The following is a 19693-nucleotide window of genomic DNA, read 5'->3' on the forward strand; positions in this document are numbered from 1 at the left end:
CCCCACCCCCCTCTCAGCCTGGGTTTAAATAAGCTGTCACCCCAGTACACACTCCACCCCACTCCACCTCTGCTGCCCTTTTAAGTTAAAAGTACACTGTCTCTGTCTCGCCGTCTTCAGTTCGCTAAACACACACACAAACATGCGAGCAGAAACATAAAAGGGCTCAGGCTTACTCTGGTGCAGATGGCAGATGGCCCGGTCCCTATAATCCCCTTTGATGCTGCAGTGGGCAGCATTTCCTCAACATCTATGAAGCCAAAGCCCCAAGAAAACTTGAGCTACTTTTCCTTTAACTGACCCCAATTGCCGAGGATCTGTTAGCTGTCAGACCTGGTTAAGAGCGTCTTTACTGTGGGGAGAGTGAAGGGCACATGTTTCTCTCCCTCTCTCTCTTTCTCTCTCTCATTCTGCTCTTTCAGCTTCCTGTTTTTTTTTTTCCTTTTTCTGTCACAGATGGTTTATTCCACCTTCATGGCATGGCTGTGGGAGCAGGTTGACTTTGTAACGTGAACTTGCAGACTAGGCAACACTTTTTTTTTTTTTTAACTCCTTGTTCCTTCCAGGAGGAGGGAAAAAAGGAGAACCTGTAAGAGCTCTCATATTGGAGCCACAGATGGCAGAAGGTGGGCTAAGAGGCTTAGATTTCTTCAAGAGCTCACCTTAATTATTGCCAGTTGTTGTTTTTTTGGAAAAGGGCTCTTTATGTGTACACTACTCCTACAAATAAATAAGACCAAAATTACTGTAATACTTTTTCTTTCTAGAAAACTGCCTCGATTTTTTCCCCTTATCTTTCTCCTGCTATTCTCTGAAACATGCTTCAGTTTAAAGAGCTTCTTACTTGACAAAATTAATCTACTATCTCCAAAGGATCTGTTTCATTTGCTGATGAGGAGTAATTCAAATAATGCTAGCAAAGCTCATTAATAAAAAGTTTTCAAGATTAAAATTTTATTTAGATCCATGTTACTGGTATAATTCAATAATTTTGCACTTTTAACCTCTGAGTTTTTGAGTCAAGCATCCACTTTCCCAAATGTTACCCCACTGACCTGATAAATGTTTGCTCGGTAAATAGAATAAAACTGCAAATAGCTTCAACCATTTCCTTAAATAATTCTCCCCTAATGTAGGTGACTCTCTTCTCTAAATGAAGAAAACTGTGGGGTAAATGTGTCCTCTGGTGTCCCCAGTTAGAGCAGATTCTGACACAAATGGGGGGGAAACCCAAATTGACGGTGTGATTATGCCGAAAACGTCTGCACCGTTCGATTATGTATTATCATCTGAGAGCTTTGGGGAGGGGATAATCATCAGTGAGATTTGCTCACGTTTACAGCAGGTCTGCTGAGATGTACGTAGCTAATGGGATTGGGATTTTTTTTTTTTTTTTTTTTTTTTTTTTTTCTCCTCCCGGTCCTCTCCTGTGGCGTTATGGAGCTGGCAGCTGAACTTGAACAGAGGCGCATGGTGCTGAGTCGTGCACTGGACTATTTCAAGACTGAAATGCGATTGTTTTAATACTTTAATCCACATGTCCTTGGCATTCAGGATACTGCAGAAGTCGCCTAATTATTTCACTGCCCTCTATCCTCCCGGATTGGAACAGAGCGGAGACGGCAGCATCTTGCGGCAGATGAACACTTTTCGTTTTTGAATTGTCCGTAGCAGGAAATGTCGTGTTCGCACAAAAAAAAAAAAAAAAAACACGTAGAAGTTGTGAATCTTAAGAGCTGCAGAGCGTAATTGAAATTTTAAAAATGCATGTATGCAAAGAGGATTGGAAATACCCCAAATCACTTTAAAGAGCAAGCCATTTAGGAAGCAGAATTCTCTAAATTGTTCCAGGTTCCATCAGCGATATTACGCAAACACAAATATTTTCCTTTAATTAAAAAGGTCTCATCTTGCTAGATCCTCCCCCCTCAAGCCAGCTCCGAGCAACCACCCCCTCTGCCTCCTGCCATTCACACATAAGACCACATTCACGGACATGCACATGTAGCACAAACACTGAACCCAGCCCCACACTTAGACACATTTGGAAAATGTTATATATTTTTTTTCTAATTCTGTCCAATTAAAACAACTTGTTTTTGCTTATGTCAACTGATCTGCTCTAATTCCGGTTCAGATCACCAAAGGCCACTTTTTCTCTAAAATGTCTGCATGCTTGCAGATTTCCAAACAATGTGCATCTTGTGTCAAAAAATGTCTGAAACTGAAGTGGGCAGGATTCAGATTGAGAGTAATGCCTGTTGATTTTTTTTTTTCAAAGATACTTCATTTCAGTAACAGGGGCCTCATTAACTGCAGTGTTCATCAGGCCAGTGAGCAGTGGGCACATTAGGGGTCCACAGGAAGTTAGAGTACAGCAGGAGAGTGCATTAGGGAGGCCTGGGGAGACACACACTCTCTTACCCTCGGTTCCTCTTCCACCTCCTGTGCTTTTCTATATCTTAATGTACCTTTCAGAGGAATTCAGATAGAGGTCAATAATTATGCTCTTTAAATTATTCAGTCGAGGTCTTCTGTAATTGGGCTTTTTAGAGCTCGGACACTGACAACATGGTTTACTGCACCACTTTTGGGGCACGGTCCAGGCAGATGAATTACTGTAGAGGAGGGATGTAACAGGAGATCTCATAACACAAGATGCCGCGATATTTGAAATGCTACAGTATTTCTCTTCGAAGTGAAATGTATCACTCAAAATCGCTCTTATTTTGAAGAAAGCCGGGAAGTGGTTCTCGAGTCAGACTGTTGTGTTGACAGAGCCGGCTAACATTGTTTCTTTTTCGTCCAACAATCGATTACAGAATCTCCGTCACTTTTAAGTCTTTTAACAGCAAGCAGTTTTAGTACTTCAAGCGTGAGAGATAAAATACTAAAGATATGTAGGGACTGGGAATACTGAAACTAGCTCACGGTTACCTGCTAATAATGCTAAAGTTGACGTCTGCTTTGGAGGTTTTAGTGGCACTAAACTAAGGTGACCTTTCAATGAGTCTGGAGTGTATTTGATCATCTTTAATTCAAAATCTAAAATGCTTATTCTGATCTGATACTGTGAAAATGCCACGACTGGTTAATCATTTTCCGCTAACGACACAAAATCTTTCATGTGCATCTGACTGGCAAAGCAAAGGTAAACGAAATGATCACACCTGAAAAAGGATAATTCTACTCTGAAGAAGGGATCACCTAAAAGTTCAAGATTTTTTTAAACTCTTATTGTGAAATGTGGCACTAAGTCGACATCAAAATCAGACACAAAACCTCAAAAGTTGCAAATCATGGAAAAGTCAAACCTCAATTATTCTGTGCTATAAACAAGTTCTTTAAAGCACACTTTATGATTCATGACTAATCTCAGTTTGGCTAAAAAGTTAGCAAAAATGTCTTCTTTTGCTCATGAACCTATATATTACATTGTCTTGGCTTGTGATTTTCCTCTCAGTGTTTCTTTTAAACGCTGCCTCTGTAATGCGTTGTCTGAGTCCGACATGTTGGTGTCAGCCTCCGCAGCGACCGGCTGTGTGGGAATGTTTAGTTTGCGTCGCGCGCTTGTTATTTTTATTTTGTTGGCGAGAGGGAAGCCCAAACTGCAAGGGTAGCAAAAAAGAAAAAATCCTCAAACTTTCGGCACAAAGCCTGCTGCAGCAGCAGCAACAACACTGACCAACAGGTCCTGTGTCAGCTACATCACAGAAGGCAGGAGAGAGGGCATTTCATTGATGTTAGGGTCTAATATTTATATTTACCCGACTGGGAGAGACACTGACGAATGTGTCGGGCACCTGCAGCGTTACCCACACCATGCGCCGGTGCGGTTTGGTGTCAGAATATGCCTGCATCGTGGAGCTTTGTCGGGGCGAGAGGAGGACTGTAATCACTGTCTGGCGATTCATCTAGTCAGTGCATAAAATAGTGTTTATCCAGTCGCCCGTGTTTCTGTCGTGGCTGAGGGAGGGGAGGGTCATGTTTTGCACAACTTAGACAGCCAGGGCAATCAGGAGAAGAATCGTGACTCCTAAACATTTAGCCTTTTTCTTTTTTCTTCCTCTCCACTCAGATCGAGAACTGGTGCCTTAGAAAATTAGATCTCTCCCCCCCCCTCTGTAACCCCCATCTGACACACCCACGCACAAATAAATATAAAAAGCTAATTTGTTAGCACCCCCCATTTTAAAGGCCTGAGCAGGACGGGCTTTGTCGAATGCAGACATGTGTTGCAAACATGGAGCCTTTTCCAGGAGCAGCTCAGGCTCACATGAAGAGGATGCTTTGAAATAAGATTAGCCTCTAAATGCCCCCCTCTCCCTTCTGCCCCCCCCTTCCACCACCAACCATCCAGACGCCTTTTACATATGTGTATGTGTTGGTGCTTCTCCCCATAATAAGCTACTAAAGCTGAGGCTCAGCTTGCAGGGCCTTGCTGTGTAGTTCTCAGTTTGGCTTCAGTTTGCAGGCCAGGATGCATGCATCCCAGTGAGCGAGGCTACCTCCACTTAGCTTTTGGGTCAGGGTGACACCGGTCAGGGTGATGAGGGGGGAGAAAAAAATAAAAAAAAAAAGATTAATCACTTCGCTACCTGCTTGCTCCCCCATAAAAAAAAAAAGAATAAAAATGGGGAAACAACAAGCAAGGTTCGCCCTAATACAAGAACACTTGCAATATGCTGATGTTTTCTTTTGCACACTGTGTTTGCTAAATTGCCTTTGACTGCGTGCATCAGTAATGAAACTTTATGTCCTTGTGGAGAGGGCAGCAAGTCCGTTCCAGTTAGGGCCAAGACGATCTCTCCTGTCTGGCTTTTTGTAAGATTTTCTCGTTCCCCTTCTCTCGCTAATACACGTCCTAATGAATAAATGAAGCCCATGAAGTCATTTTTTCCATATTTGTGTAAATTGCTTTAAAAGCATTTTATCATGTCATAAAAAAGTGCAATTGATCTGCTGGGCTTAGCCCATTGGACAGCTGTGTGTTTTGTTAATGGCCACTTTGCTCCGAGCAGCTTATTAAAAAATTTATATAGAAATGCTAAAATTACATAAATTATTTAGATACAGTAAGCAATTTTTGTTTTAGTCAGACAGGGAGGGGCTGTTATCAGTATGGAAATTTACCATAGTATATTATCTACTGAAATATAGTAATATATCTACCCAGAGACATATGTGTCCTCCTCACTCTCCCCTCATACACACACACACGCACACACACGCACGCAGACAGGCGCAGAGGAGGGGAAAAAAAGTATATATTTTTTGATGACTTCGTTTCAGCAACCACGGAATGTCACCCATATCCTGGTTGATTGTACTTTCGAGTTTTATGATGTTTTTCCATTGATTTGTTTCCCTGGCGCAGCTGCCGACCTCTATTGAGGGACGAACGTAATCAGCGCTGACGCAAATTAGATGGTTATTCGTTTCGAAAATTGACAGAAAAACAATAAAAAAGATGAAATGCTCCCAAATCAATAGATATAATGAAATTCAAATAATCCGAGAGATGAGGTCTCCATGGCAACTGATAATGTGGAAAAGAAAACAATTTAATAAAGGACAGACACGCTTTGAAAACAGATTGGGGAGGGAGGGAAGAGGGGGCTGTAAAGAGGAGAGGAGAGCAGAGGAGAGAGGAGGTGGGGAGATGGAGGGATAGAGAAAGGGAGGAAGGGAGGAGGTGGCACTAAGGGGTGAGGAGGGTGTGTGTGTGTGTGTGTGTGTGCGTGTGTGTGGATGGGGTGGAGGCAAGGGGTGTGTGTGTGTTGGGGGGTGGGGGGGTTGTGGCTGTAGTGGTTGCTCTATAGTTTGTTTCCCCCGGCGTGTGAAGGATCTGTGTCTGTCCCAAGGACACCGGAATAATTAGAAAAGCTTTCAGGCCAGAAAGTGCAGATTCAGGTTTTAATACACAAAATTATTTCAGGGGCAGTGAATCGGAAAACCATTTGTTGGTGACCTTCCTGAGAGGCCTCCCCCTCCCCGGTACAGGGCAAGATGGAGGCGATGTGGCAGCGCTGCCTGAGTTATGGCATATTTGTGTTTTTATAGTGGCAGAGAGGGAATGGAGTTGGGGAAGTTAGGGAGGGGGATGCGGGGTTAAATGCGTGGATGTGTGTGTGAGGGGGGTCATAGGAAGACCTTCATATTGTGTGTGTGCGTGCCTGTGTGTGTCTGACTGGAGAAAGGGAGAAAGTCAGGCAGCAAAAAAATAAAAAATAAAAATAAAAAAGCTAAGAGAAAGAGGGAAGTCGCATATCGGCTTGTATTTACAGATCAGTTGTCAAAAGGAGCCATTTAAGGATAAATGTGCCCCGCTTTCCCACGCAGAGACAGGCGAGGTGTCTGTTTAAAAAGCAAAAAGGCAACTATGAACCAGAGCGAGGGAGACAGTCATACACAAGCTTTTTGTTGAAGACAGACAGAGCACGGGGTGGTGAGGGAACGAGTGGGTGTTAAGTGACTTCATTTGTAGTCTATTTAAGGTATGTTTTACATGTCCTTGTGATACTTCTCCTTCCCACATTTAATACATGGGCTGCATTCAAGCACGATGAACCGAGTGCATCATTCTTATTTCCAGTAAATACACACGGGTTTCCTTTATCAGCCTAAAAAAAGCCTGTATTTGATTTCAGTTTTGCTGTGAGGGGAGATTTGCAACTGACACAAACCCTGATCAGATACAAGTAAAAGCTCGACCTCGTCACCCTCAAATAAAGTCTGTTGCTTTATCCAACATCCGTGTCCTGGATTAACAAAATCCTACTTTATTTATTACCGATTGCCAACATTTTTAAGGCGGCCTGGCCTGATTGGGTGTGGAAGCTGAAACCGCCAGCTACTTTTTTTGTTTTGTTTTTGTGTCATTAGAGGGTTTTGTTTGACTCAAATAAAGGCGATCCACCCTCTGTTCAAATGATACCAACTGCAGGTCCGGGATATTACGCCTTGAATGTAGATACCCTTATCCTGTTTCAGGCAGCAATAAATGGAAAAACAGGACCTTATGCACGCTCGGCTTGATAATTACTGTTCTGATCCTGCGAGGGCATGCAATCTCCCCACATTTTAAAGCACCATAAAAGTTGGGCAATATTTGATAAAAATGAGGGATCAAGTTCCATGCAGTTTTTGTTTTACTGCTTTCGCTTGTTTGTTGAACTTTTCACTGTTCTGAAATACTTTTTTTTTTTTTACAATCTACAGAGAAATTCAGACAAAACTTTTGATCAAACAATCTCCTTATGCCAACTGAATTGCCCACTTTCAGCTTGAATGCCACTGACCCTATGAACGATTTTTTTTTCTAGTCAGTAAATGCATCACACACTTTGTCATAGTGCAGGCCTGGATTTTTGAGATCGAGGGAACTGCTGGTCAAGGTTGGTCGAGCTGAAAATCTGCCACTTGCCAAACACACTCTTCAGTGTGAGATTTGTTTATGTTGGAAGAAGACTCAAAATCAGGCTTTTCGGTAGAAAGACGCGTCAGACGAACTTCAAAAGTTGCAAAAGAGTTTAAACAGTAAAATCCACAAAAGTATGAAATGCTGATGGATTGAAGTCATGATTAATAAAACATTGCTTTGTGATGAGCACAACATCAATAAAATGTTAGAACATTTTATGCTAATTTATGATAAAGACAAAATACTGTTGTATTTATCAGGACAATAACTAAGTTGGTGATAAAAATGAAATAAAATATCACTTTTTGGGCATGCATATTAGTACACATTAGTAATATGGCTGATTCTTGCCATTAGATATTCTTTATACACAGTAATGATAAATGAGTGTTCACTAATTGTCAAAAATCAGACACTGGCCACAACGCTCTTATCGGTGCATGTCTTGATCACAATCTCTTGTTTGAGGAAACTCTTTACCCATTTCAAAGGACAGAGGATGTACAGCATTCTTCACACAGCTAATATTGGCCAGTATTGATATTGCGATGTGAAAATTGCCCCCACAACTAGAAGAGAAACTAGAAATTTCCCACTGCACACTGACCGAGAGCCTCCAAATCTAACATGCCAGTGTCAATGAGCGCAGCTTTCTTTTTTTAAAGCACAAAAAAATAAAAACCCGAACAGAACAGAGACCTGAAATACGATAGGCATCTGCTCGAACACAGCCGTGTGTATTCGTACATGCACGCTCTCACACACACACACACACACACACATACACACAGTAGGCACAAAGCACATGTTATCACTGTCAACAGCGGCGGCGGCAGTAGTTGTGCTCTGTATCTGCGCCCGAATGCGTGTGTGTGTGTGTGTGTGTGTGTGTGTGTGTGTGCGTGTGTGTGTGTGTTAAGAACAAGTGAAAGTGTGTGTGCCCACAAACAGTGTCTGTCTCTCCTCATGTGCTGCCGGCTCTGAGGGATCTGCCGTAAGTCAATCTGTGTGCTCATATCCCCATGCGTGTGTGTGAGCTTGTGTGATCCACTACTACTGTACTACCCCACTTGAGGAGCTTCTCAGGGCTGCGCGGGTCTGGAAAGGGCCGAGGGCCGGCCCTTGCTGCACACCACCCACTTCACACCTGTCTCTCTCGCTCTCTCTCTCTCTCCCTGCCTCTCTCTCTCTCTCTCTCTCTGAGTGTGCTGCACTGGGCTCTCATTGTAGCAGTGACAGAAGGGCACCCGTTAAGTGGCCTGCGTGTGTGTGTGTCTGCGTGCGCGCGCGCGTTGTTCTCCCGTGAGGTTGTGGGGTGGAGAAGGGCGATGAAGGACCCCTACTGGTAATGTGGGTAAACTCGCGCAGCCTCGACATCTGTGAGAACAGGCAGAGGGGGAGGGCAAGGAGGGAGGAGAGACAGACAAGAGAAGAGGAGGACAGAGTGGGAAAGAGGTAAGGAGTAAGAAGGAGAGAGGGAGGGAGAAGGGGGAGAGAGGGAGCAGAGCCTTGGCAGAGAGCAGTTGTGGAGAAAATGCCTTGCTTTGTGGAGAGAATTCTTCCAGGGCAGGAGGGAGAGGTGAGACAGAGCACTGAGGGCGCTTTGCTGCCAGGTAAGACTCACACCAACACATACACACCTTCCTCTAACCCCCCACCCGCCACCCTTACCCCTCCCCACAGACCCACACACACACACAAACACACGCACGCGCGCGCGCGCACACACACACGCACACTCACAAGTTGGGTGTTACGTACTGGTGAACGAGTTTGCTACTATTTGCAGTTGGCACGCATGTGTAGTGATGTGGTGGGTGGTGTCAAAGACGGTGCACGTGAGAGTCAGGAAACAGCAGGTGTAATGTGTGTTTTCTGGAAAACATTTAGCGACTTTTTGTACACATTCAGACATTTAGAGCTGAACTGTTCCTTTGTGTTTAACTTTTCTGTCTGACTTGTTCTGTGAGGCCTTGTCCATTAATGTGTCACATTTATTACTCTGAGTCAAAGGAAAGCATTTTGTTTTTGTTTTGTTTTTGTTTTTTTTTTAATAAAAAGTCCATTGAATTACTTTTTTTTAATTTTGAATTACATTTTCTCTAATTTGCACAGAACATTTAATTTACTAACATTCCATCAGGGTGAATGTTTTTTAAGCTCAACTTTAAAATATAGTAACTTTTTTAGGGAGGTGTTTTTATTGGGTTTAGCCACTAAAACATGACTTTTAAAAAGTCGAAAAAGTTCAGATCTTTTCGGATTTGTCACGGTGTTGTCAGCAGACTTATTTGAAATCCATCCGGTTGTTTTGGTGCTGATACTGTGATGAACTGCTTCATCACTGGAGGGATTTTCTACTTTTAGCTCATGTAAATAGCAATTGTTGGAAAAAAAAAAAAAAAAAAGAAAATCCAAGAGTTCTTTCTTCCCTCGTGGAGAGAAGAATAATCCTCCTTGTGGTACAATTTGGTTTTCTCCCCTTTTTGCTTAAACAAACTCACACTGTGTGTGAACGTAAACAGAGGTTTCCATGTGGCCCTGCCGGCGTCTGGGTCTCAGGCAGCCGAGCGCCTCTCGGCTCGGGCCTGAGATTTCTCGTGGAGGCAGAAGTTGGCCCGGCTCTCCAACTCCCCGCTTTCGCTGTTTATTTGTTTTGAGAACAAATGGGAGCAGCAGAGTGACAATTGAATTTGGCTTGCATCACCGTGGCGATCTGGCAACCGCTCCCGCGTCCCATAGGATCGCTCCAGTTGCCGTGTGCCGGGCGCGTGTTTATTATTTAACTGATGTGCTCTATACGCTGCTGCTCTGTGCACACATTGTGTGTGTGTGTATGTGTGTGTGTGTGTGTGTGTGTGTGTGTGTGTGTGTGTGTGTGTGTGTCTTTGAGTAGTGGGTGGTGGTAGCTGCATTCACGAGAGAGACATTTTACTAAGCAGACATTTCCCCCTCTGTTTTCACTCTGACCTGGTAGGAGATTGATGACTGAATTGTGGAGTACATGTTAACAGTAACCGCTGATTTATGAAGATACTTAGGGTAAGTGAGGCCGCACAGGCTTGAGGGGAAGAAAAAGATATAGCCTTTTAAGTTAATGTAAAAATATTGCCTTTTTAAGTAATAATTGTTATTACTACTGCAGGGGTTTGGAGAGGGGTCTGTGTGAAACTTGGACGTGCACAATGTGCAACGTTAAGCTTTTCCTCTTCCTCTGGTCATGAGCCTTCCTTTGTTTCTAGCCTCCCAAATCTGTTTAACATGCGACGTGTTCTTTTTTCTTTTTTTTTTCTTTTCTTCCCCAAGAATTACACAACTGGATGAATGGATATAATATTAATTTAGTTAGAAAGATAATAAGGAATATTTGGATTGAAAGTGACTTCTCTTCCCTGAGTAAAAACCACAATGGAAAACTCCTGGATGAACTCTTCCTCTGCAACAAGTGCAGTATGTATTTTGGCAGCCTCTGCTTAGCCAAGGATCCCTCGGCGAATCTGCATGCAATTTTAGAGGAATCAGAGTCTTTTCCTCTCCTGGAGTTGTGAACACATGCGTTAGTGTGTGCTCACTCCAGCTCTTTCTCACACTCAAAGGTGCTGGTTCGGTATCTGGACGTGTTTCAGCGTTAAGAGTTTTAGGATATTGAGGTTTTCATCGTATTAATCCTGCAGTTTAGAGCCTTTTTAAAGAGACGACTGCGTGATGTAACACGGTGCTGCCCCTCCCCCGACTGTTTCTGTGCACTGTCAGTCAGCTGGTTGAAAGAACACTTTTAAGTCCCAGACAACAAAGACAACTTTTCTGTTTGGAAACACGTCCAAGCTTATTAAGGCTTACGGCTCCACCCAGACAAACACTCTGACTCATATCAGCTTGTTTGTGTTGCTATATAGAGTAGATTGCTACAAGATGTTTAATTAAGTTTGGTATCTCAAAATTCGATGATGTTATAGATAACATTTTTATAACTGTAAATCGTTTTAGCTGAGATGAGAGTAGTTGTTGCTTTTCTGCTTAAAATATTATAAAAAATACCATGTTATACTTTTTTTTTTATTCCCATCTAAATACCATAAAACGGTGGTATTTTCCCTCCAAAGCTTTCATAATGTGGGAATCTCGTGCCTGGATGTGCTGTGCAGCATTTTTAAAAGAAATAAAGCAATTTAGGGGAATACTAAACAGCGCTTCCTCAGGAAGAGAGATGGCTTTCATTTTTTTCCAAGGCACCTCTTAGACCGAGTGAAATGTTTCCCCCGTTCGCTCAGGGACGACTTTATTTCTTACCAGGGATTTAACACTCACTCAGTCCCCTCATAAATACATCGTCCCTCAGCCCTTCACTAGCCATAACTCATGCACTAACTCTGGAGCTAACTAAACCCATATAGCAGAGCCAACACTTGTTTGTCTTTTTTTTTTCCTTTTTTTACCTCAGCCTTTTCTCCCTCACTTCTTCTTCTCTGTCTCCTCTTCCTCCTCTCAGCTGATTTATGCTCGTGACAGGATCCCCTCTGACTCGCCGTTCCTCCGCAGGCTCCTGCGCGGGCCTCCTCTCGGCCCCTGGCTTGTGGAGCGGGGGGTTTTTTTAGTGGGAGAAATGTGCATTTGAATATGAGCCAGCCTAATCTCCTCCGGGCTATTTAGAGTGAGCCTAACGCTCCAAGAATGAGCGAGAACAACACGGGGAGGAAAATGCGAGCGTCCCTCTCAGCGTGTCACAACACAGCTCGGGTCTTCCCAAAAGAAAGTAGCAGGTCTTTGATTCGCTGATGGGGATCTCTGTGTGACTCAAAGAGCGCGCCGCTGCTCCTTTCAAGGCACCTGTTGAAGTGTTTGTGTTAAGTTTGCTCTTTTACTTTTAGCATCAGAGCAGCTGGTAAACTTTTAAGCTGTTCAACTTTCAACAGATGAAAGTGATCAGGTGAGATTTTACAGATTGGCTGAAGCCTTCAGTGATCTGGTGCCGACTGGCATTTTGGGAGGAGACGGCTTTTCTGGCGTGGTTCCCGCGCTGGTTGTTAACAGCCTGCTGGTACCTTCTGTTCTCCGCGCTCGGTCCCCCACGGCCCGACTCTGACAACTCCTCAAGCATCTGAAGACCCTCTGAAGTCAAAATCGCCCATTTTGATGTCTCAGGGCAGCGCTCCGCGTTTTGTTGTCTTTGCGTCTGAAAACACAGGCCCTGCTTGGAGGAATTACCCTCAGCCCTCCCGTTGGTATCAGACGCTGAGGAGGGAGGAGGGTATCGTTCCTGTTCTAACTCCCGCCCCCCCCCACCCCAACACCCTTTTCCCTCCGATCTCCTTGTTCCCCCTCACTGTCCTTCCCTCTCTTTTTGATCTCGCCATCAAATCTGTCCCGGTTTTTCTGAGTGACGTTTGCCCGAGAGCGGCTTGGGAACAGGCAGGCTGAAGAAGACATTTGAGAAAATGCGCCCGAGCAAGCCATCACCTTTGATAAAGCCATATTTCCAGCGGGAGAGGAAGAAGAAAGCTAAAGAGTGCATGCATTGTTGATAATGAAAAATGCCATGAAAGAGGGAACATCCCTCTGATCCCAGCCTGTTACATTGACAACGTGTAGTAGAACAGATATTGCTGTAGCAGATCAAGCTTTTCTCTGAGTTAGGCGTTGGCCAGTTGCTGGTACCGAAGTTTTAAGAAAGTCGCGGTTTCAAAGCCAGTAAAGTTTTCCGTTGTTAACTTAATAAGGTAACGTCCCGGTGCCTCCCCCTCCCCCCCAACCAGTTACCCTCCGCTGACGGTAACTGGCTGAAAAAAGGTCGAGAGATTTTTATCTCACTTACAAGAAAAAAAAAATAAAAATCCCAGAGAATTATGGCAAAGACACTGAAGGAGTGCCGCCCATTACTTTAGTGTAATAGCTACTTGAGCAAATAGCTCGACTAATTAACAAAGTCAAATCAGCTTGTTAAACTTCCACAATTACATTAGAAAAAGCAGAACTGTAAAAAAAAGAATACAATTCTGCATAGAAGGAATGTGGAAATTACACCTAAGTTAAGATTTTTACTGAAGTTTAAGTAGAAAGACTAAATGTCTTTCTCCTGCAACTGTTACATTAATCTTAACCGTAATAGTCAACAAGCAGCAGTGGAATAATTGTCGCTTAGGTTTTCTAATAAAAGCATATATATATATTTTTTTTTGCATTCTTTTTGTAAATACTCTGAAAACCTGGCAATTTAAACTGTGAGAATCTCACTCTTGGATGTGTTTGACCCAGATGACTGAGCTGAACGTCGGGTCCCACGTTGTGTCTTTATTTGAGCATCCGTTTGGCACCGAAAATATTCTCGCTTCACTGGGAGTCACACCAGGGCTTCGATCCACACTTCACTGTTTTCCTTGTGTGTGTGTGTGGATGTGTGGAGGTGTGTGTATTGGCAAAAAAAAAAAAAAAAAAACTGGCAAGGCACTGCATAAAACGAACGAAAAGACAGAGAAGTGGAGGGAAACTGGAGACACGCAGAGAAAAGAAATGTTAGCTTTAGTAATTACTACCTCCACAGAGAAGCAGTGGAGAGGACAGTGAAGCAGGCGAGCGCATGAAGGAGGGCCCGTGTGCAGATAATGAAGGGGTATCATTGTAGCTCTGACAGTGTTAATCTCAGAGTGCCCCACAGTGTGTGTCTGTGTGTGCCTCCGGTGAGTGCAAGTGCTGCTGAGATGTATGGAGGTTGTTGTACATTGTCGTCGACTCATTTTGTAAAAGCGAAACCATCCACCTGACAGTTTATCCAACTCTGCCTACTGGCGCTGACTCACACAGCTTCTTGAACGCAGCACCGAAGGCTTTGTCAACCATCCAGACTTGTTTTATTTGGATGAAATGAAGCGAGGCAGTTTTTAAACTGCTGCCTTCAAGTAGTTGTATCATGCCAGGATATTCTAAAGCAGGATTTGGACTTTTTCATTGTGCTCCTTGTATTAAAAAGACACTAAAGGAAAAAAAAAAAAACATCCTTATCCATTGTTTAGTTGAAATATGCAGCTTAATTTTTTACTCAGATGTCAAAATTTCCAAATTAGAAAAACAGAAAGTCAGATGAGGTTGAAATTCAAAGTCAAAGGTTTCTTTCTAAGCTCAGAATCCAATATGGCTGCCGTGTGTTTAAAATACATTTTAATTTCACTGTTACTGGACGTGAGGTATCTTAATGAATCTTTCACACACAGGGAGCCCTACAACCCATGTTAGAGTTCCAATACATAACATTCAAACCAATGTACAGCAGTTTTCAGATGTTGATTTCATTCATTGGTGGGAAAAATAACTATCCAAACCAGTCTGGCCTTCTGTGAAAAATAGTTGTTTCCTAAATCGATTAGGTTATGAAACCGATGGTGGCAACAACTTCCATCAAGAGTTTGTGACAACACTCAGTCACACCGTTTTATCACTGTGGAGGATATTTGGCACACTCATCTTTGAAGAATCATTTTAATTCAGCTGCTTTGGAGCCTTTACGAGCATGGACGGCCTGCTTAAGGTCCCGTCCCGACTTTGATAGCCTCTTGTGAGTACCCATAAAGGCCACCAGAGGACCTCTAATTATACTTTTACCTCGGTTTGAGCACCTTGGAAGCAAGGAGAATTTAAAGTGCTTAAGAACGTTACAACTTTCCTTTTCCGTCCCCTCTCTTTCTTCCCACTCGAAGTGATTTAGGCTCCGTTGCTTACAGACACTCTAACACGGGAGAAAGTGTTATGAATATGTATCAACAAAGCATATGGCAGCAGTAGCGCTGGGACTAGGTGTGTCCAGAAGGTAGAGTGCTGCCGATGCATTATTCTCCATTCAAATTACCACAGTGAGAAGGGTGAGGTGCTCTCCTTATGTCTTCAGATGGGGCAAGAGAAACCCGGCTCACCTGAACCAGCGTGAATCGAAGAGCCGTGATGAGCACGGTCGTGGGCCACCTGAGTTTCCTTGATTCGGTGGATTTTTATTTATTTTATTTATTTATTTATTTTTTGTTGTTGGCAGGCTCAAACTTGGCTTGCTTGCTGACACGAGCGTGATTAAAAGCGATATTTCTGACACATTAGGATGCGCGCAGGAAGTAACCTCCTCTAAAGCGTTCATTATTAGATGCATGACAGACCTGAATATTTATAAAATAGGTTTTAATAATTAATAGCAGCAATCTGCTCCCGTAATTCATCAGATTTGCACTTCAACAGAGTATCCGTTTTCACTTTAAAATAATAATAAGAGGAATATTAATGTTGCAGAAATGTAAAACGGGCAGCTGGTTTTCAGAGCGGATAGGTGAGCACGCTCCACGAGTTTCATTTTAACCTGCCGCTTTTCAGATAATAATAATAAAAGAAGAATCACATCCAAACTGCAGCTGTTTTTTTTTTTGTTTTAAAAACCCTTCTCTGTTTGTGCTCGACAATTTAGTGAGAGGCTTTCTCATAAATGTGGCAAGTCATGAAGATAAAGATGCAGGAAACAAAGTGGGGTTGGTGTAGAATGCAAAAGTAGTCGCTGTGGTTTTATCAAAAGCAAATTTATTTGTTTGAGTCAACTTAGCAGCACTTCCTTTTGTATACTGAGACCCAAAATAGACAGTATTTTTTTCCCCTGCAAAGCAGCTTTGCTTGTTTCATCGTTTCACAGTCTTTTTTTTTTTTTTTTATTCCCACCCACCTTTTTAATGTGAGTGTTGTTTTATCACACCTTCAAATTCAGCCACAAATGTTGCTGGTTTAGCTTGTCACTGTCATGTTTAGCTCACGTCAAACTTTTTTGTGTAAAAGCACAACATTTTTGTTCCGCTCGCTGCAGATTGTTTTCTTCTTCTTCTTCATTTTATCACGAGTGTGTGAAAAATGTCAACGTGTTTCTCTGAAAAACTGACGTGACCTGCAGCCACCAGACAGAGAGCTCTGAGTGTGATGCCCTGCACACATGCACATGAACACTTAATATTGGTCAAAGCCACTCAACATACAGTATTTAATCATATACAGTGGATTGCGCAGCTACCCACATGCCTCCAACCGCACAGACACGTAGAAGAGTCTTAAAAATGTCTAGTGTGATCAGAAAATGCTGTTGTCATTTCCATCCTGCTTGTCAGAGAAAAGCTGCACATCGCAAACCAAAGTTGTAGCAAATATGAGCCACAGCCACAGGGCTTGCAAAATCTGAATCCCACGAGCAGGAAGACTCGTTCTCTTCGCTTCCCCTCGTAGCCACGTAAACAGCGTATTTTGATCAAAAATTTAATAGTGCTGGGAGACGCGGAAGAGCAGAAATTTGCAGAAGAAAGCAATAAAAATGACTTCCTTTGATCACTTTTGGACATTCAGACAAGCAGCTCGGACTGACATTTTTAACAGGCACCTTTGATTCATTCTCCTGCATGTAAAGTCCAAAAGAGGAAAGTCTGTCAGGCAGAGCAAATGTTTTAATGGTAGCCAGGGATCGATGTTGTCAGCACAGGCATCCTGTCTGGAAATACGTGCTTTTTTTTTTCCAGGGGTTGGAGGGGGGTGGGGGGGGGGTTAATGTCGCCTTCTTCTCTCTTTTCAAGGAGAAAAAAGGAGGGAAACAGTATGGAGAAGGGGAGGTCAGCAGGCTCTGTGAACGTGACAGACTGGACTGACTTTATCCAAATGAGTTGGAATAAAAACAGAAAAGAAAGGGAAAGTTTAGATTTTTAATAACACAACCATGTATTTATTTATTTTTTACCTGAAGTAGATAACACTCTCTGCGCCATCATTGAGCTACTTCAGGAACCTTAAAACTGCTGTCCACTTCCTCTCTTAGAACAAAGTTTTTGAAGTTTCCAAACAAACTGACTGATATAAAATTAAAGTGATTTAAAGTTTAAAAAAAAAAGATAATAGTTGGACTAAGCAAATTTCTTATACCTTTTTGCTTTTCTCCCAGAAGCTGAAGCTAATAAGTATACCAAGAGAGAATAGACTTGTAATGTGGTAAAGCAACTCCAATCCCCAAGATTTATTTATATAATAATAATAAAAAAAAACTTTTTAGGATTTTTTTTAAACACCCAGGCTGCAGGTAATGGTTAGTCACAGAGGGGGGCAAGATTTCTGAACATACTAAATGTCTTGCATAAAATGAATTTTGTGTAAAAAGCTAAATTGTTATTAAGTTTTAGGTGGATGCTGTTTTATTTATGCTCATCCTGTCTCAGCTGCTCAGTCTAACCAGAGACACTCTCATTCTCAGAGGGTGTTTCATATGGGAAGATCATAGGTGGCGCACCGCCTCCTACCTTCATTTCCAGTGTATGTAATCGTCAGTCTCTATGTAAATAACTGTTCCATTCAACCATGATGACTACTTAAAAGTTCATAAAACTTTTTTTTTTTTTTTTGCATGAACTGCTTGGACTGTTGTAGGACAGGAATGGTTTTACCCTGGTAGCAGTTTGCTTTGGTATCAACCTCTCTCTGACTAGCTAGCTGTTAGCTTCACCTTTTAGGAACGGCTCATTACAGCTGTCTGCTGCAGGTAAGCTATTAACTGCTTACAATCTTTTTAACAGAAGCTCACTTCAAGAAAAAAAAAAAAAAAAACTATCCCTTCAAGGTGCACTTTCATTCACATGGCCCTCGTGTCTGAAAAACAAATTTGAAACATAACCTTGGAAATCAATTAAGAGGTCTCCGGTAGTTTGAGAAAAAAGAAATATTTTCTCCTCACTCCTTTTTTCCTTGTCTCCACTTCTCTTTTCCTTCACTCCACTCATGAGTGACTCGAATCTGCTCATCACAACACCTCTCGCCGTGAGAAGGCTTTGTCAGCAGTGCTTTTATTTCGTTTTCTTTTTTTTTTTTTTTTTTTTTTTTTTTTACCAGCACGGGCCCTTATATGCTGTCAAAATGTCTTAAGAGTCTTATTAAAGAAATGCCACAGCTCATTTCCTTGTAATTCAATTCATATGCTGTTGAAGGAGGGCATGTCTAAAGATCTAAACAGCTTTGCTTTTTAGGCTTCACATTAGGGGTTATCTGTGAGGGCTTGTCATTGATTGACATTATCAGGCCTGACAGGGCCTCATATCAAGGTTAACCTCATGGACAAGAGTGCCACCCGCGCGGACACGCCGAGCGCTCGCCCTCGCCCACACTCCAGCCTGGCCTAACTTCCTGAGGAGGGAGATTGCCGCGTGCGTGTGCCGGTTTTGTCTGTGTGTGTAAGCCAGGTGGAGACTTCCAGTCTTAATTGATAACTAATGGAGCAGCGTGTGCTGAGTTTACCCTGGAGGATTGACGCGCCGAGTGTGCGCGCGCGCGCAGGACGCCGAAGAAGGCTCGCTCGGCTGCGGAAGTTCTGGAATCTGATGAATTAAACACGGCCCGCAAAGAGGAAGAAAAAAAATAACAATAATAACACGCAATGACACGCATTGCCCGTCTTCCTGACCTCTTGGGCAAACAGGGCCCGTTTTTCGCACTAGAGGAAGGAAAAAAAAAAAACACCGTCTGACTGACACTGTATGAGCACACATCTCCCCTCCTCCCTCCCAACAAGCCACTAAGGCAAAGAGAGATCCCCGTGACCAAAATACAACTGAAGCAGTTAATCTGTACAGATATTAGCTCAAGGGCCCTCGAGAGGTGCACCGTCGAGCCCCCTCTCCACTGTACTATACGCCGCCTCGCTCTCGCGCCAGCCGTGGGGGGAGGGACACAGGGGTCGTCTGCTCATTTACCGTGCCGGTTGGCTTATCAAATTGCACTTCTGGTGTCGTGAAACCGAACGCAATTCTCAAGACAAAGCGGCGAGAATAGATTTCCCCTGTTTCGACCCTGCAGAGGGCACGGGGATTGCGCGCGCCAGAGTATGTGTGTGTTTTTTTTGTTTTTTGTTTTTTTTTAAAAAGCAAAGTTCTCCCCTCCTGCTGCCACGCTCTCAAATTAAGTCATCATCTGGTGCCAGCTGGGAGTCCAGATTTGATGTACAATTTTAACAAGTTCGCGCGGCGTTCAGCAAATTACCCTGAGCAGCAAACTGAATAAAAGTTGGCTGTTTTGGTGAGCCACTGTCAGGATGATTCTTGTCACTCATGTCAGTGTTTTTTAACTCCCCTTTAACCATTTTAGATTGCTTGTCCTCTGCTCTGGAAAAACCATAATTACCCTGTTTGTGATTAAGCCAGAGGGCGGATTTGTCCTCAGATCTTAACTTTCCTGCCTGATTGCCCTCAAGTTCAGTGTCTTTCCTCCTCCATCTGCGCTCGAAATACACAT

At 43.1% G+C, this 19693-nt stretch overlaps 1 protein-coding gene across 6 annotated transcripts in view; it reads left to right on the plus strand.

Annotated features, from left to right (window-relative positions):
- casz1 (castor zinc finger 1) overlaps window positions 1–19693 on the plus strand; it is a 101893-nt gene that overhangs the window by 28695 nt on the left and 53505 nt on the right. For 2 of the 6 annotated variants that reach the window (XM_015035152.1, XM_015035153.1), the window contains exon 1: window positions 8914–9036. The exons of 2 other annotated variants lie outside the window; for them this stretch is intronic. In XM_015035152.1, coding sequence (XP_014890638.1) covers window positions 8958–9036 — 79 coding nt within the window. In that variant the 5' untranslated portion in view covers window positions 8914–8957. Of the gene's footprint in view, window positions 1–8913; window positions 9037–19693 lie in introns of those variants that run through there. 2 more of the 6 variants (XM_015035156.1, XM_015035157.1) reach the window with 1 other exon arrangement.

The sequence above is a fragment of the Poecilia latipinna genome, unplaced genomic scaffold, assembly GCF_001443285.1.
Source record: "Poecilia latipinna isolate Pla-1442-1.1 unplaced genomic scaffold, P_latipinna-1.0 Scaffold326, whole genome shotgun sequence".
Lineage (NCBI taxonomy): Eukaryota > Metazoa > Chordata > Actinopteri > Cyprinodontiformes > Poeciliidae > Poecilia > Poecilia latipinna.